The sequence below is a fragment of the Podarcis cretensis genome (assembly GCF_951804945.1).
Source record: "Podarcis cretensis genome assembly, chromosome: 8".
In the NCBI taxonomy this organism is placed as follows: Eukaryota; Metazoa; Chordata; class Lepidosauria; order Squamata; family Lacertidae; genus Podarcis; species Podarcis cretensis.
The window spans coordinates 88,543,913-88,561,713 of NC_137177.1; the positions used below are offsets into that span (position 1 = coordinate 88,543,913).

At 49.7% G+C, this 17,801-nt stretch overlaps 1 protein-coding gene across 1 annotated transcript in view; it reads left to right on the forward strand.

Annotated features, from left to right (window-relative positions):
- The first annotated feature begins 5,202 nt into the window (after positions 1–5,202).
- Positions 5,203–17,801, forward strand: part of ANTXR1 (ANTXR cell adhesion molecule 1) — a 135,360-nt gene continuing 122,761 nt past the window's right edge. The window contains exon 1 of the mRNA XM_079987513.1: positions 5,203–5,711. Within this exon, the coding sequence (XP_079843639.1) occupies positions 5,560–5,711 (152 nt within the window). The 5' untranslated portion in view covers positions 5,203–5,559. The remainder of the gene's footprint in view (positions 5,712–17,801) is intronic.

A 17,801-nucleotide genomic window follows, 5' to 3' on the forward strand; every position in this document is an offset into this window, starting at 1 on the left:
TTGCTTCTTGATCCTTGGACCCCTGACTGCGTGACTCCTTGCTTCTTGATCCTTCGACCCCAGACGTCATGACTCCTTGCTTCCTGACCCTCGACTTTGTGACTCCTTGCTTCCTGACCCTCGGACCCTTGGCTTCTTGACCCTTGGCTCTCTGACCCTCGGACTCTTGGCTTTCTGACTCCTGGCTTCTGGACTCCCATTCCTGCTGCCACCCCGCCATCTTGCCCCCAGTCCAGATGTCCCCAGCCGGGACTTTGATCGCCCGTGAACCAGACCGTGACACCCGCTAACTATATGGCTGGTGGGCGCACAGCTTCCCTCCCAAGCCTCTGTGGGGATTGCTCTCCCGCAGCGGCATGGGGGAGAGTGGCTGGCAGTGCGCAGCTTTGCCCCCCCCCCCCCACTATCCGTGGTAATTTGGGGACGCTGAGCGGATATTTGGACCCCAGCGCCGCATATGCCAAAGACGGCCCTGCTGGTCTTTCATTCTCATCATCTGTATTCATTCCCCCCCCCCCTGCACACAGAAAGCTAGTGGGTCTGGGAGAAGTGGTGCTCCAGCCCAGGCTTCAATCCTGAGATGTTAGTTTTCTATCTAGGATTTTTAAAACTCCACATTTCATTAAGGGAAGAGTTAAGGCACTTATTCATGAAACCAAGATGCACAGAAAATTTCCAGTGCAGGCACCCAGGCTTAATTTATGCACCACATAAGCAACAAGTGCATCACAGGGCCTCACATCACGCACCATACCCACCCACAAGTTTTCAGACCCAGCCCTCTTCTTTTGCATCACTGCACAGAGCCATAATCTTATTAAAAAGTACAGTCATACCTCGGGATAAATGTGCTTCAAGTTAAGTATTTTCGGGTTGTGCTCCGCGGCGACCCAGAAGTAACGGATCGTGTTACTTCCGGGTTTCGCCGCACGCGCATGCGCAGACGGTCAAAATGATGTCACGCGCATGCGCGGAAGCAGCAAAACACGACCCGTGCACGCACAGACGAACGTACGTGGGTTGCATTCACTTCAGGATGCAAACGGGGCTCCGGAACGGATACCATTCGCATCCCGAGGTACCACTGTACATAAAAATGCAACCAAGGGGTTCATTAGGAACATTTTTCCAGATCCAAACTCATTTCTCTAATGGTTTTTGAGTAAGCATATTTGCTTCCCATTTTGCTTGATAATTATTTTCTTATGGGGTGGGGGGCAGGCTTTATGTTAGGGGGTGCAGAAGCAAGTTACCGTATTTTTCGCCCTATAGGACGCACTTTTTCCCCTCCAAAAATGAAGGGGAAATGTGTGTGCGTCCTATGGGATGAATGCAGGCTTTTGCTGAAGCCTGGAGAGCGAGAGGGGCCTGCTTGCGGAGAGTTGCCTGCATGCCGAAGCGCTGAGCTCAGCGCTCCAGGCTTCGCGGACCTCTCCGCAAGCAGCGGGAGCCAGCGCTGGGCTCCCACGGCTTGCAGAGAGCTGCCTGTTTGGGGACTGGGGTCGGGGGAAGCTTGGGCCTCGCCCGCCCCAGCCCCGCGCCTGGGGGAAAATCATTTTTTTCCCTTTATTTCCCCCCCAAAAAACTAGGTGCGCCTATAGGGCGAAAAATACGGTATGTGCAGGGCAATTGCTCAATTAAGTGTTTATTATTTATTTACCTGACTGGGGGGGGCAGCTGTCCCCCCTGCACCCCCTGACTATGCCCATGATAATACAATAGACAATGTTTATGTCAGATACACACGTGCACACAGTCAGCTGTGATGGGTACAAATTTCACTTGAGCCACTGGGTGTCGCCCTTGAGCTCCCTGGGGCTGCATCTTGTTCAACTTCCCAGATTCGGTGCCTGTGAAGTTCTTCCCGCTTCCCCAATTTCCAGCAGACGCCACTGAGGCCCGAAAGTAGCATCCAAGAAATGTCGGGGGGGCTGTGGCGTGGGGTTGGGTTGGGTTTTGTTTTCGTTTTGAAACCAGGCTCGTGCTCCTTCGCTCCTTTAAAAGCCTGGGAGCAGATTACACCCAAAGCCCGCCTTGTATAATGACTGAGAACGAATTTTGCAGCACTGCGAATTTTGCAAAGTAAGGAAACACAGGCTTGGTTAAAAAAAAAAAAAAGACAGCTCCCCCCCCCCCCCGGGTTCCACACATGGAGGAGAAAAGCAGCACTGACCCTCAACTTTGGTGCAAGAAAGTCCTTCTTAACGGCATTGTTCATCAACATCATCAAACCTTTTATTGGCATCACATAGGTAAAGGTAAAGAGACCCCTGACCATTAGGTCCAGTCGTGGCCGACTCTGGGGTTGCGGTGCTCATCTCGCTTTACTGGCTGAGGGAGCTGGCATACAGTTTCCAGGTCATGTGGCCAGTATGACTAAGCCGCTTCTTGCGAACCAGAGCAGTGCACGGAAACACCGTTTACTTTCCCGCCGGAGTGGTACCCATTTATCTACTTGCACCTTGACGTGCTTTCGAACTGCTAGGTTGGCAGGAGCAGGGATCGAGCATGGGAGCTCACTCTGTCACAGGGATTCGAACCACCGACCTTCTGATCAGCAAGTCCTAGGCTCTGTGGTTTAACCCAAAGCGCCACCCACATCCCACATCATCAAACCTTTTATTGGCATCACATGCAAACATCCAAAACAAATCAATACAGAATTACCACTTCCCCAGTGGCACAAAACATTTGCTAAAAGAAAGGAGGCAGAGCCTAGGACTTGCCTCATCACATCTCTAGCTCTCCAGGGAGATCAGACGTCTGCAGTGTATTTCGATGACAAAAAACCAAATAGAGATATTTAGCCACTAACTTGGTGAACTCCTGAACGGCATTGTTAAACTGTGGGAGGGAGGCAGGCATGACCACCAACCTGAATGGCTTTAGTTTAAAAGGGGATTCGACAAATAAATGGAGGAGAGGTCTGTTCGTGGCTACTAGCCAGCCCCCCCCCCCCCCCCCGCTGGAACTCAGTTCCGGCACCAGGTGGGCTCCCTTGTTTTTATAAGAGAATAAAGGAGGCAATGGATGAGCCTCACCCTGGGAAAACCTCCTTCATGATCAAGGTGTCTCCCCTCCCCTTTTTATTGATGATAATCAGCTAAAGAGTTTGAGGATCTATACAACTGTTTAACATGCAGAAAACAGCATTCTTAGAGAAATCAAAGACTGGAACTGAGGGAAGCCGGGGGGTGGGGTGGGGGTTGTGTGGGAGGGTGGGGGGAGGGAGGGAGGAAAAATGGGGGGGGGAATAAGGATATGTTTCTGGATAATATGTTTTGTTGTTGTTGTTGTTTAGTCGTTTAGTTGTGTCTGACTCTTCGTGACCCCATGGACCAGAGTATGCCAGGCACTCCTGTCTTCCACTGCCTCCCGCAGTTTGGTCAAACTCATGTTCGTAGCTTTGAGAACACTGTCCAGCTGTCCTCTGTCGTCCCCTTCTCCCTGTGCCCTCCATCTTTCCCAACATCAGTGTCTTTTCTAGGGAGTCTTCTCTTCTCATGAGGTGGCCAAAGTATTGGAGCCTCAGCGTCACGATCTGTCCTTCCAGTGAGCACTCAGGGGTGATTTCCTTCAGAATGGAGAGGTTTGATCTTCTTGCAGTCCATGGGACTCTCAAGAGTCTCCTCCAGCACCACAATTCAAAAGCATCAATTCTTTGGCGATCAGCCTTCTTGATGGTCCAGCTCTCACTTCCATACATCACTACTGGGAAAACCAGAGCTTTAACTATACGGACCTTTGTGGGCAAGGTGATGTCTCTGCTTTTTAATATGCTGTCTAGGTTTGTCATTGCTTTTCTCCCAAGAAGCAGGTGTCTCTTAATTTTGTGGCTGCTGTCACCATCTGCAGTGATCATGGAGCCTAAGAAATTAAAATCTCTCACTGCCTCCATTTCTTCCCCTTCTATTTGCCAGGAGGTGATGGGCCCAGTGGCCATGATCTTCGTTTTTTTGATGTTGAGCTTCAGACCATATTTTGTGCTCTCCTCTTTCACCCTCATTAAAAGGTTCTTTAATTCCTCCTCACTTTCTGCCATCAAGGTTGTGTCATCTGCATATCTGAGGTTGTTGATATTTCTTCCGGCAATCTTAATTCCGGTTTGGGATTCATCCAGCCCAGCCTTTCGCATGATGAATTCTGCATATAAGTTAAATAAGTACTCCTTTTCTAATTTTTAACCAATCTGTTGTTTCATATCCAGTTCTAACTGTAGCTTCTTGTCCCACATAGAGATTTCTCAGGAGACAGATGAGGTGATCAGGCACTCCCATTTCTTTAAGAACTTGCCATAGTTTGCTGTGGTCGACACAGTCAAAGGCTTTTGCATAGTCAATGAAGCAGAAGTAGATGTCTTTCTGGAACTCTCTAGCTTTCTCCATAATCCAGCGCACGTTTGCAGTTTGGTCTCTGCTTCCTCTGCCCCTTCGAAATCCAGCTTGCACTTCTGGGAGTTCTCGGTCCACGTACTGCTTAAGCCTGCCTTGTAGAATTTTAAGCATAACCTTGCTAGCGTGTGAAATGAGTGCAATTGTGCAGTAGTTGGAGCATTCTTTGGCACTGCCCTTCTTTGGGATTGGGATGTAGACTGATCTTCTCCAATCCTCTGGCCACTGCTGAGTTTTCCAAACTTGCTGGCATATTGAGTGTAGCACCTTAACAGCATCATCTTTTAAAAATTTAAATAGTTCAGCTGGAATATCATCACTTCCACTGGCCTTGTTATTAGCAGTGCTTTCTAAGGCCCATTTGACTTCACTCTCCAGGATGTCTGGCTCAAGGTCAGCAACCACACTACCTGGGGTGTAGGAGACATCCATGTCTTTCTGGTATAGTTCCTCTGTGTATTCTTGCCACCTCTTCTTGGTGTCTTCTGCTTCTGTTAGGTCCTTACCACTTTTGTCTTTTATTATGGAAATCTTTGTACGAAATGTTCCTTTCTAGAAAGATATCTTTCTAGAACTCTCTAACTTTTGAATAAAAAAAAAGTTTTTTAAAAAAGAGAACAAAGGAGGCGCAGCATCTGCTGGGAAGCACGAGAAGAAGGGGAGAGGGTTTTTGGTCTCGGATCCTGCCCGCAGAGCAGAGTTTGCAGGATCCCGCCAGGATCTTGCGCGCTGCCCCGTCCTTTGTGCGTTTCTCGCGTCCTCGGCCACTAGATGCCGCCGTCGGGGCTCTTTTTGGGCTCGACGGCGGTGCAGGACCACCCCCACCCGGAGAGCAGCCATCCTGGGGAGGGGGAGGGAGAGCCTTCCCACATTCTCCGAAATCTGGGGCAAAGCCGCGGAGGGAAAAGACCCGGGGAGAAGCCTCCGGAAGCCGCCTCTCGCCTTGCAGACGGCGGCGATGCTGCCTTGTGCGCGCTGGCAGGAGAAGCGCCTTTGAAAGGCGAGGAGGCGGCGAGCCCGCTGGGCATCGTCTTCTGCGCACGGGGAGAGCAGCCCTCTTTTGCCTTGTGCGCGATCCTTCCCTGGGGTCTCGGCGCCGCGCAGCCCTGCATGGCGAGGGCGTGAGGCGGAGGAGGCGCGCAAGGGGCTCGCTGGATCCTGCCCCGCCATGGCTGCCCGCAAGCCGAGCCCCCCGCGCTGGGGCTGGCACGCTCTGCTCTTCGCGACGGTGCTGCTCGCCTGCGGCGGGCAAGGCAGGAGCCGGGAGGACGGCGGCGCCGCCTGCTACGGGGGCTTCGACCTCTACTTCATCCTGGACAAGTGAGTGGCTCTCGGGGGCGACCCGGGGGGAGCTTTGGGCAGGCTCCCCACGAGCTCAGGGGCATCAAAAGGCCAGCAGCTGTCTTACCCCCACCTCCGTTTAATCAGTATTATTATTATTATTATTATTATTATTATTATTATTATTATTAATTCCACCCAGGGCAGGTTGAAAACCATGTAAAGCAATTTGCATTCATAAAAATAAGATGGGTCTTGAAAGCGCACATCTCAGGTGTCCAAAGTCCAGCAGAAAGAGGTTTCACTTTTACCCCCACCCCCAAGGACTCTTCCAGGTTCTTGTTGCATTTCTCGGTCTAGCTTATCTCAGTTTGGGAAATGTATACAGCAGCAGCAGCAGCAGCAGCAACAGGTCCATTTTGCAGTGACTGCAATTGGGTTGGTGATTTGTGCAGAGGTTGCCCCTTGGAACGCTCTTCTGCCATTCCCTATGTGGCCAACCATGGAACTAGTGATGGCCACCGACCTAGATGGCTTTCAAAGAGGAGTGGACCAATTCATGGAGGAGGCCAGGGCTTTTGAGGGCTGCTAGCCAAGATGGCTCTGCTCTGTCTCCACAGTTGGCACAGTGATGCTTCTGAATCCTAGTTGCTGAAAAGCGCAGGAGGGAACAGGACTGGGTTTCCTGTTGGGGCATCTGGTTGGCCGCTGTGGGAACAGAACACTGGGCTAGATGGGCCATTGGCCAGATCCAGCAGGCTCTTCTTATGTTCTGAAGGGAGAGACATACCTGTGTTTCACCTAGCAAAGCAAAGTTTGGGAAACTTTTGCAAAGGAAGTAGCTAAGGGATGCTATCTTTTTGCCCTCCGGTGTTGCCACCTCTGTTTTCTCCAAGAGAGATGGAGAGGAACCTTCCTCTCCTGAACTGATCCTCAGACTCTGGATTCTAAGGAAGAAACTTGCGATTTGGCCAATGTGTTGGAAAGTGCAATTGTTGTGGCTTCTCCTCCCCACCCCCAATGTACGTTTCTCTCCCTTTAACTCTGAGTCACTTTTTCTTTGTTCCCAGCTAATGAAATGCACATTTCTCCCTTTGCTGCTTTCTCTTGCTTAATAGTGTCCAGAGATGATATAAAATGCTTACTCATGTTATTTACCCCACAGCTGACTCGATGCCATTGTGTTTACATAAGAGGCTTACGGTTGCGTTTACAATATTTGTCCAGCTGTGCGAGTGCCCGAGAATAGAGGGACGGGACTTTTGGCAACATTAATAGAAGTAGGCATGTCATAAGATGGGGAGGGCAAAACCCAAACAAAAGGCCCCATCTAGGCCTGGATCCAAAAAGCTGCTCTCACGGCCCCAAGAGGCTGGGCATGGGCCTTGTGGAAGTTTTAATTTTCCTTCCTCAAAGAGCAGATCCTTTCACACATAGAGCATCTCCTCAGTTTGAAAATAGGTTTGTTTGTTTGTTTGTTGCTTATAAATATAAATCCCACCTTTTTTCTCCAGGAAGCTCAAGGTAGCACACCTCCCTCCTCATTTAATCCCCACAACAGCCTGGCAAGGTAGGGTTAGGCTGAGAGGCAGTGACTGGGCCCATTGTCACAACCAGAAATTTGAACTCTGGTCTCCCAGGTCCAAGCCCAACACTCTAACCACTATGCAACACTGCATCTTGTGGTTTTCCAACATGGTCTGAAGTGGGTGCACTCTGAGAAGGACAATCTTACTGTGGAAATCTTGCTGTCTCAGTCTTTTTTTAAAATATAATTTTTATTAAGTTTTCATATTTTTCATTTTTCCTTTGTCACATTCATATCAAATCATATCATCACATGCAACTTTGCTCATACTGAGCCTCGACTTCCCCCCTCTTAACATTTCTACATCACCCTGTTTACCTTCTTAATTAAAAAAAAATACTTTAGTATTTGAAAATCAGTTTCAAAAATTATCATTACAAAATATTTTAAATCAAACCTGCAAACGTTCTCAAATGTTTACAATGTTCTTTCATATATTGTATAAATTTACTTCAGTCCTTTTAAAACAGTTCGTCACGCTGGTTTCGGATCTCCCCCGTCAGCTTTGCCAGTTCTGCATATTCAATCATTTTTATCTGCCATTCTTCCAAAGTTGGAAGTTCCTGCTGCTTCCATTTCTGGGCTAAAAGTGTCCTTGCAGCCGTGGTAGCATACATAAACATATTAAAGTCTACTTTTGGAATTTCTTCTCCCACAGTACTCAATAGAAAAGCCTCCGGTTTTTAAATAAAAGTATATTTAAAAATCTTTTTCAATTCACTGTATATCATATCCCAGTAGGTTTTAACTTTACTGCACATCCACCACATATGGAAGAAATTCCCTTCCTTCTCCTTGCATTTCCAACATGCCTTTTCTGGAGTTCTATACATTTTAGCAAGTTTAAAAAGATAAAGGTAAAGGACCCCTGACAGTTCAGTCATATACCATCAATACATCATCTTCATTAAATTTTCCTTAAGTGTTGTACCTACAGTAAATTTAATTGTTTTTGTCCATAGTCTTTCCCACTTATCAAATTCAATATTATGACCATAATATTGCTGTCCCAGTCTTTAAAAATCTATCTCATTGGTCACATTTTTATTTGGCCCCTTCTCCGAAGTCAGATAGGGGACGCAGGTGGCGCTGTGGGTTAAAGCCTCAGCGCCTAGGACTTGCCGATCGAAAGGTCGGCGGTTCGAATCCCTGCGGCGGGGTGCGCTCCCGCTGCTCGGTCCCAGCGCCTGCCAACCTAGCAGTTCGAAAGCACCTCCGGGTGCAAGTAGATAAATAGGGACCGCTTACTAGCGGGAAGGTAAACGGCGTTTCCGTGTGCGGCTCTGGCTCTGGCTCTGGCTCTGGCCAGAGCAGCGATGTCACGCTGGCCACGTGACCCGGAAGTGTCTCCGGACAGCGCTGGCCCCTGGCCTCTTAAGTGAGATGGGCGCACAACCCCAGAGTCTGTCAAGACTGGCCTGTACGGGCAGGGGTACCTTTACCTTTACCGAAGTCAGAGCTTAGGGTGGCACAGGGGAGGGCTCTTACGTTCTCCTCCCAGCACTCCTCGAGGAAAGGCCAGGTTGGCAGAGTAGTGGGAAAGAGGGAGGGAGATGGGTCACGATCACCCACGGGACTCCGCAGGCTGGGATTCTTCCCGATGTGAGTCTCGCGTTCCACGTTGGCGCTCTTCTTGAGCTGGCCATTTTCACATCGAAAATGCTTCCTAAGAGCCATATGGCAAGACCCTGGACTCCTTTGGCTAGAAAGGGCATTGGAACAGCCAAAGAAAAGAAATGGAAAATGGCCAACACCTCCCCTTCTGAATGTTGTCATTCGGTTACTGGAGCAATGGGTCTCAGCTGCTCAGCCTGGGGTGGCAGGAAAACTGGAGTGGGAGCGGAATTGCTTGCAGGCTGTGTTCAAACATATACTTGCTTCTCAAAGTGGACAAGCTTAGTTGCTGGTCCAGGAGGCCAAGCCGAGAGCCCCCAGAATGGCAACTGGGGCAGAGGGAGACCCCTGAGGGAAACAAAACCACATGCCCCTTCAGAAAAAGAGGAGAAAGCCGCTCCGGTTTCCTGCTTTAAAACGCAAGGGCTGCCTCCAGCTTCTTGTGCTAGCCACTTTAATTTGGGTCTAATATTTCTTCTGGAGTGCCAAGTTTCATAGGATGGGTAAGGGAAGGCCACATGGGTGATGAGGATTGCAGATTGCTCGCACTTTCTGAGAGATCAGAGTCAGGCCCAAATGCGCTCTCTGCCAGGGAACCCAAAACGCTTCCTGGGCCCGGTGTAACTCTGCTCACTTAATAGGGCATTTATTAACTATAAGTATGCTACAGCTGCAGGGACGCAGGTGGCGCTGTGGGTTAAAGCCTCAGCGCCTAGGACTTGCCGATTGAAAGGTCGGCGGTTCGAATCCCTGCGGCGGGGTGCGCTCCCGCTGCTCGGTCCCAGCGCCTGCCAACATAGCAGTTCGAAAGCACCTCCGGGTGCAAGTAGATAAATAGGGACCGCGTACCAGCGGGAAGGTAAACGGCGTTTCCGTGTGCGGCTCTGGCTCGCCAGAGCAGCGATGTCACGCTGGCCACGTGACCCGGAAGTGTCTCCGGACAGCGCTGGCCCCTGGCCACTTAAGTGAGATGGGCGCACAACCCCAGAGTCTGTCAAGACTGGCCCGTACGGGCAGGGGTACCTTTACCTTTACCTTTTTATGCTACAGCTGCATGGGTATAATGCGTGCAGCTGTAGCCGCCTCACCTCCAGAACGATATCATAGAATTGGAAAAGGTGCAGAAAAGGGAAACCAAAATGATCCAAGAGATGGAATAACTCTTTTGTGAAGAAAGGTGGCAGCATTTGGAACTTAAAGGCTTAGGGAAGAGGCGGATAAGAGGCCACATGAGAGAAGTTTATAAAATTATACATGACTTTCGAAGGTTGTCAGGGGCCTAGTTGTTGCTGATTTTACTACAGTGGTACCCCGGGTTACATACGCTTCAGGTTACATACGCTTCAGGTTACAGACTCCGCTAACCCAGAAATAGTACCTTAGGTTAAGAACTTTGCTTCAGGATGAGAACAGAAATCACACAGCAACGGCGCGGGAGGCCCCATTAGCTAAAGTCGTGCTTCAGGTTAAGAACAGTTTCAGGTTAAGAACGGACCTCCGGAACGAATTAAGTACTTAACCCCGAGGTACCACTGTACCGGGTTGTTTAACAGGGCATGTTAATTGGTGGTGTGTTAGCCAGGGCATTTGGGTGTCCCCTAGTTTGTCTTGTATTTCTTGTGCTGATAAGGGTTTGTTATTTTTGTAGAAGTCTGTTAGGCAGTATAAGCCTTTGGCTTGCCAGGTTTTTATCTGGAGGTTTTGTGCTGCGTGGTGGAATAATGGGTGGCGTGCCAGGGGAATTAGTGGGGATGGGGTTGGGGACAGTTTACCTACTTCTGCTTTCCATGCTTTAAGCATGGTCTGTGTGAACCTGTTTAGTGTTGTGGGGATTTCCCTCGGTTTGTTTGGGAGGAATGGGTATGCTGTGGTGCGAGTATTTTCAACTGTGTCCCTCTGCAGGTGTGCTCACCATGCCCACCTCCACCTCTTTCCCCCTTTTCTTCCTAACGTAACACTAATGTCTCAACAAATGAAACTGATCTGTAGAAAATGTAACTTGAAAAAAAGAGAGAGTGATTGCACATACTTTTGTACACCAAGAAATCTTTAATAAAAATACGTTTTTTAAAAAAGAAATTACCATATTTTTCACCCCATAGGACGCACCGTCCCATAAGGCGCACCTAGGTTTTTTTGGGGGGAAATAAAGAAAAAAAAATATTTCCCCCCCAAGGCGCGAGGCTGGGGCGGGGGAAGCCCGAGCTTCCCCCAACCCCAGCCCCCAGAGCAGGCTGCTCTCCGCAAGCCGTGGGAGCCCTCCCACGGCTTGCGCAGAGCTACCCGAAGCTCCGGCATGACTGCTGAGCACTCCGGGGCTTCGGGATGCAGGCAGCTCTGCGCAAGCCGGGGGAGCCCGGGGGGAACTCCCGCGGGCTCCCACGGCTTGCGGATAGCTTCCTGAAGCCTGGAGAGGGAGAGGGGTCGGTGCACACCGACCCCTCTCGCTCTCCAGGCTTCAGCAAAAGCCTGCATTCGCCCCATAGGACGCACACACATTTCCCCTTCATTTTTGGAGGGGGAAAAGTGCGTCCTATAGGGCGAAAAATACGGTATACATGGCTTGGAGAAAGTGGAGAGGGGAAGGTTTTTTTCTTGCTCTGTCATAACATGACAGCCCACAGACATCCTTGGAAGCTGGAAGATTCAGGACAGGTAAAAGAAAGGGCATATTTGTGTAGCACTTAGTCAAACTATGGGACGCGCTGTGGTCTAAACCACTGAGCCTAGGGCTTGCTGATCGGAAGGTCGGCGGTTCAAATCCCCGTGACGGGGTGAGCTCCCGTTGCTCGGTCCCTGCTCCTGCCAACCTAGCAGTTTGAAAGCACGTCAAAGTGCAAGTAGATAAATAGGTACCACTCCGACGGGAAGGTGAACGGCGTTTCCGTGCGCTGCTCTGGTTCGCCAGAAGCGGCTTAGTCATGCTGGCCACATGACCCGGAAAAACTGTCTGCAGACAAATGCCAGCTCCCTCGGCCAGTAAAGTGAGATGAGTGCTGCAACACCAAAGTCGTTTGCGACTGGACTTAACTGTCAGGGGTCCCTTTACCTTTAGTCAAACTATGGAGCTTTCTCTCACGCAGGAGGCAGGGATGGTCACCAACCTCAATGAGTTTCAAAGAGGAAAAGGGCCACTGGCCTTGCTTTGCCTCTACAGTTTGTAACAGTGGGTCTCAGCCGCTTCGCCTGAGGTGGAAGGAGAATGGGTGGAAGGGCTTCTGGGCAAATGCAAGGTGATGCGCTCTCCTTCCTTGGGGGTTCAATGGCCGTCTGCCATGGATGCTTTAGCTGAGATCCCTGAATTGCAGGGGGTTGGTCTAGAGTAGTGGTGGCAAACCTATGGCACACATGCCAGAGGCCTCCCTGTGGGCACATGCGCTGTCCCCACAGCACAGAGCCAGCAAAAGGCAGAGGCGGTGCGTCGAATCCTCAGCTCAACTTGGGCCATGTGAGATCGGTGGATCGGTGCAGGAAACTGTGCAGAAGGAGCGGGATTCGATGCCGTCAGGGCGCCAACTCTCTCCAAAACAGGGGTTGCAAGTATTCTTTGCCCTGAGTTCATTGCACCAATTGCACTGAGGTTTTAGATGCTGCAAGAGCGGGACAGCAAAGAGCCGAAATCCCCAAACTGGCCTGTCTCCTGCAGTGCCTTTGGGCTCCTTTTCCTCAGCTGCTCCACACAGGATGCCCAGACCGAGAAGGCACCCTCGTGGCCAGGGAGGCGCAAAGGGAAAGGCCAGGTGGGGCATTGGTCCCATTCGGATATGTGACGCTATCCCCAAGTAGGTGCTTGTGTTGTTTTCAGAGACTGGGTGTGGATCGTGGGACTTGTGTCCGAGTAGAAGCGCCTCGGATGGGGCGTTGGGGTTGTGGGCAAAACTGAGCCACAACCCCCAGGGCGCACGTTTGCCCTTGTGGAGCCTCCGCTGTGGGTGGCACTTTGTGATAAATACCTTTGTGGCACTTTGTGATAAATAAATATGGCTGCTGCCATAGCCATGGGTCACCTCTCCAGCCGGGAGAGGCTGCGCGCGGCTATGGCAATACCCCCACCTCCCGCAAAAGCCCACAGGAGCCGCGCACCCTTTAAGGAGCGCGTGGCTCCTGTGGGCTTTTCTACGAGGAGGGAGAAGGGACTGACTGGCCACGTCAGTCCCTTGTCCCTCCTGAGGAAAAGCCCACAAGAGCTGCGCGGAGCTTGTGTGTGGCTTTTGGGGGCTTTTCCTGCCTGCCTCCCCCCTGCATTCGCTCCATAGGACGCACACACATTTCCCCTTCATTTTTGGAGGGGAAAAAGTGTGTCCTATAGAGCGAAAAATACGGTAAGTGGGTTGCAGTTTGGGCACTCGGTCTCTAAAAGGTTTGCCATCACTGGTCTAGAGGACCTTTGGGGGTCCCTTTGAACTCTCCAATTCTGTGAGGCAGCAGTTTTTCTGAATACCAGCCCTGGAAACCACAGGAGGGGAGAGCGCTCTCTTGCTAAAAGCATGCTTCTGCAGGTTTCCCACAGGCCACTGTCAGAAGAGGATGCTGGGCCAGATGGGCCATTGGCCTGATCCTGCAGCCTCTTCCGGCGTTCTTATGTTCAAACGAATCAGAACGAAAGCTCGTTAAACAGGCCCTCTGGAAGGGCGCTCACTCTCTCCTGTAAATAGGGCAGCTTCCGGTGGGACTGGAGTCTGCATTATCAGAGGCATGGAGGGCTGTCCTCAGTTGACAGGAATATGGAGAGGGGAGGGGAGAGAAATGGCAAGCAGTTGAGTCAAACGGCAAATGCTATTTGACCCTCTTGTTTACCATTTCTTCCCGCATCTGTATGTCTCTGCCAGCTGTGGATAACTCTTCATCCACAAATGATGCTGCTGCCATAACGCTCCTTTGTCACGAACGTGCTCTAGGACTCTCTAATGTGGTTTCTCCAATATTTTAATATGAGCTGCCCAGAGAAATTTGCTTTGTTTGTTTATTTACCAGCAAGATTTACAGGCCCCTTAATCAGAAACACCTCTGAGCAGTATGCATAAAACAATATTACATACAAGAAAATACCAATAAAAGCAAACTTTGAAATCAAGCAGAAATAGAATTTTTCCAAGTATGGACAAACCCAGCAGTTTTAAAACAAAGATTCATAAATTTGGATAGGGTTGCCTAAACAAAAAAGAAAAACCCGGTCTGATTGCTATAGACTGGCCTCCCCCACCCTGAAGACCTCCAGATGTTTAGGAAGACTCCCATCAGTACCAGCTGGCACAGCCATGGGGTGCAGGGGCTCATGGGAGTTGAAGTCCAAAACATCTGGAGGGCACCAGGTTGGGGAAGGCTGATACAGACCAAGTGGACCTCCAGGTGTTATACAGCCTCCATCACACCTGACCATTTGGCATGATGGGTGGAGGCTGATGGGAGAAAGAGGCCAGCAACATCTGGAAGACCCCAAGTTTCCTCCCCTCACTCTGGACCATCTGATAGTGTAGCTCACAACTCAGCTCACAACTGAGGCTAAAGGAGGGTTTTAGTTTTTAAAAATTAGTATTTTGGGGTGGGCATTTTTTAAATCTTTGAGTCAAATGTGAACCCTTCAATGACATTGAATGTGGCAGATTTGAGTTTAAAACGTGTCTGTTCCTGCATTTCGGACCCCTTCCAACCCTGCAGTTTTATGATCCTTCCATTTTCCATGCCACATAACTGCAATTTTTTTGGTGTCACTTCTTTGAGGCTATTTGAAAGCTGCTTTTGTGAGATCTGGGACTGCAGTGAATGGAGCTGCCTCTACTCTGTGAAGTTGATTGTGAATGTCTGCATTGAGTTCCCCTTTCATTCATGTAACTCCATTCATCTTTGTTGTCATGCTACCTCATTTTTGTTCTTTCATTCTCCCCACCCCACCCCGCTAAAAATAACCTCCTTGGGATCTTCATCATCCAGACCTGTAGCATGCACGGTCTGCCTCCTGCCACTCAGCAATAGAGTCGCCATGTGTCCTCCTTTACAGGACGATCATCCTCTTTTCATGACCAGCTCTATAATGCGGGATGGCACTATGGTCTAAACCACTGAGCCTCTTGGGCTTGCTGATCAGAAGGTCAGCGGTTCAAATCCCCACGACGGAGTGAGCTCCTGTTGCTTGGTCCCTGCTCCTGCCAACCTAGCAGTTCGAAAGCACGCCAGTGCAAGTAGATAAATAGGTACCGTTGTGGCGGGAAGGTAAACAGCATTTCCGTGTGCTCTGGCTTCCATCACAGAGTCCTGTCATGCCAAAAGCAGTTTAGTAATGTTGGCCACATGACCCGGAAAGCTGTCTGTGGACAAATGCCAGCTCCCTCAGCCTGAAAGTGAGATGAGCACCCGAACCCCATAGTCGCCTTGGACTGGACTTAACTGTCCAGGGGTCCTTTACCTTTTTTTACCATATAATGAGTTCGGTAGATGCTTCAGGGGAAAGTGAGAGGGGTGGCAGGTTTGGATCAGGTTCCTAGCTCATTTCCCTCTCTGGAGGGGCAACCGCCCTCGCCGAAAGGATTCACCCAACAATCCCACGCCTGATCCCTCTAGCCCCCATTGGCTGGTGGCAGAGATGGCTACATCTTGCATTCTCCTGCCCCCCGATGGGGCTGTGTGTGCGCAGCTGCTGGAGCATTCTCCTAAACTGCAAATAAACAAACCGGGTTAGTGCATAAGCACTTAGGACACCACTGGCTTCCCTCTCCCCATCATGCGCTTTTGCAGACAATGTTCTTGCACAGGTAGTCCAAGATGGCGGCAGCTTGTGCCCTGTTCTGGCTGATGGCTGTAGCCGCTGCCAGTACCAGAGGAACTGGGTGGGCAGCGTGGAGGCTTGGTAAAGGCTACAGGCATGGCACCTGGCCCAGTTGCTGAGCATGGACCACACCTCTCCTCTCATGCCCGCAGCTTAGAAGCAGCTTTGGTTAAGGGTGCATGTGGCATCAGACCCTCTGTAGGAGTGAGACGTGGTCGGAGGAGCCATCGGGTTCGCCTCGCGTGGCAAAATGTCTTGGGCCGGCCCTGCCTCTATTTGAAAGGTTATCATAGAACTGTTGTCCTCCTGAAGGGCTGTGTGATCCAAGCTTGCTCTGAAGATAAAGGATCACCTGAAGGAAGAGCTTCAGGTTTGACTTTGCCCATCCACTGTTATACTGAGCAGACCTGCAGTTCGTAAGAGGCCATTTCAGGTTAGAGTCTCATGGTTAGACCAGCCGTTTTAAGAGGCAGAACATAAGGAGTGGCCCTTCTAGTCCAGCATCCTGTTCTCACAGTGGCCAACCAGATGCCTCTATTGGGAAATGCACAAGCAGGATTCGAGCGCAAGAGCAACGGCCCTATCCGTTGGTTTCCTTCTGAATTGATGTTCAGAAAGGTTACTGCCTCCAACTGTGGAGCCATCCTGGCTAATCACCATCAAATTTTCCTCCATGAATTTGTCTAATCCTCTTTGGAAGCCATCTAGGTTGGCAGTCATCACTACTTCCTGTGGAAGTGAGTTCCATAGTTTAACAATGTGCTGCACGAGGAACGACTGTTTTTTCAATCTGTCCTGAATCTTCCAACATTCTGTTTCGCTGGAGTTCTACTTTTATGAAAGAGGGCAAAACTATTTTCTTTCTTCAGTGCATGCTTAATTTTACAAACCTTTTCTCTAGGAGTTTCCTCACCGGGGAGTTCCTCTATTTACTTGACCTTTTGTGAACCTTCTTGGCGATTCTGAACTGCGGGAGTTTTTGGTGGGTTTTTTCTTTTACTTTTCGTGTTTCTACTTTCAACTCTTGCCTCTAGAAGGGAGAGAAGCCGCCCTCCTTGCAAAGAAAGGGGATTTATTTATTTAAATTCCTTTCTGCTGGCCTTCAACATCGCGGTGGCAGCACTTTCCTGTGCGAGGAGGCGTGTGGGAAGGTCTCACGGAAAAAAGAGCTGTAATTTTAGATGTTTGGATTCTTGTTCCGAGGGGAGACGAAAAGCTGGAGGATGTACTTATGTGGCGAATTTAAAAAGTGGTGTGTAACTGAGACAGGCTCCTTCCAAACCACCAAGAACGCAGAAGGCTCTTGTCTAGCGGGTCCCTGAGTCGCAGCAGCAGCAGAGCCGAAAAGGGAGCTCCTTCGGAGCCGCGGGGAGCTCTATAGAGCTGGACCAGGGCAGGGATTCCTTCCCTAGACCATGGAAAATAGACCTGTGTCTCTAAACGCAATGGCTGTTCCTCAGCTGCTTCTCTTTAAAGGGGAAAAATGTAGTAACTGCTGCCTTGAGAGATCTCGCAACTGCAATGAGTTCCGGAGGCCAGGATCAGGCAGGATTTTTCAGTGTCCCACCCTCAGCAACCCAATGCCAGAAAATGATTTCAGACCTCCTGTAGGCAGGCATTTGGACGTTTGACCCAACAAATACAATTATTACCGTTATCCATTGGCTTAGCTTTTTTTAAAAAAAAATTATTGGTTTTTATCATACAAAATTATAAATCATACCACACAATTTATCACATATACAATCTTATTGGACTTCCATCAGCACCTCTCCGTCTTAATCACTTCTTATGCATTTCCTAACTTAATATTGCCTTTACATCTCTTAACATATCCTCTCTCCTTCTGCATTTTTACAATATTTCTAATCTTATTCCTCACAGAACTTCTTGTAAACCTACAAACGTCGTCTGGTCGTCACAAATACTTTTCAAATAATCCGTAAATTTACTCCAGTCTTTGGTGAATTTCTGGTCCCACCTGTTTCGGATCCTTACTGTTAGTTTGTCAAGTTCCGCATAGTCAATTAATTTCATCCTCCATTCTTTTATCGTTGGTAATCCATTGGCTTAGCTAACAGTATTTATAACCCTTGGATAACTCAAAGGGAGTTTTCAGCAGCTGGACAATGTTTCCAAAAGTTCGCCAGCATTTTAGTGCGCC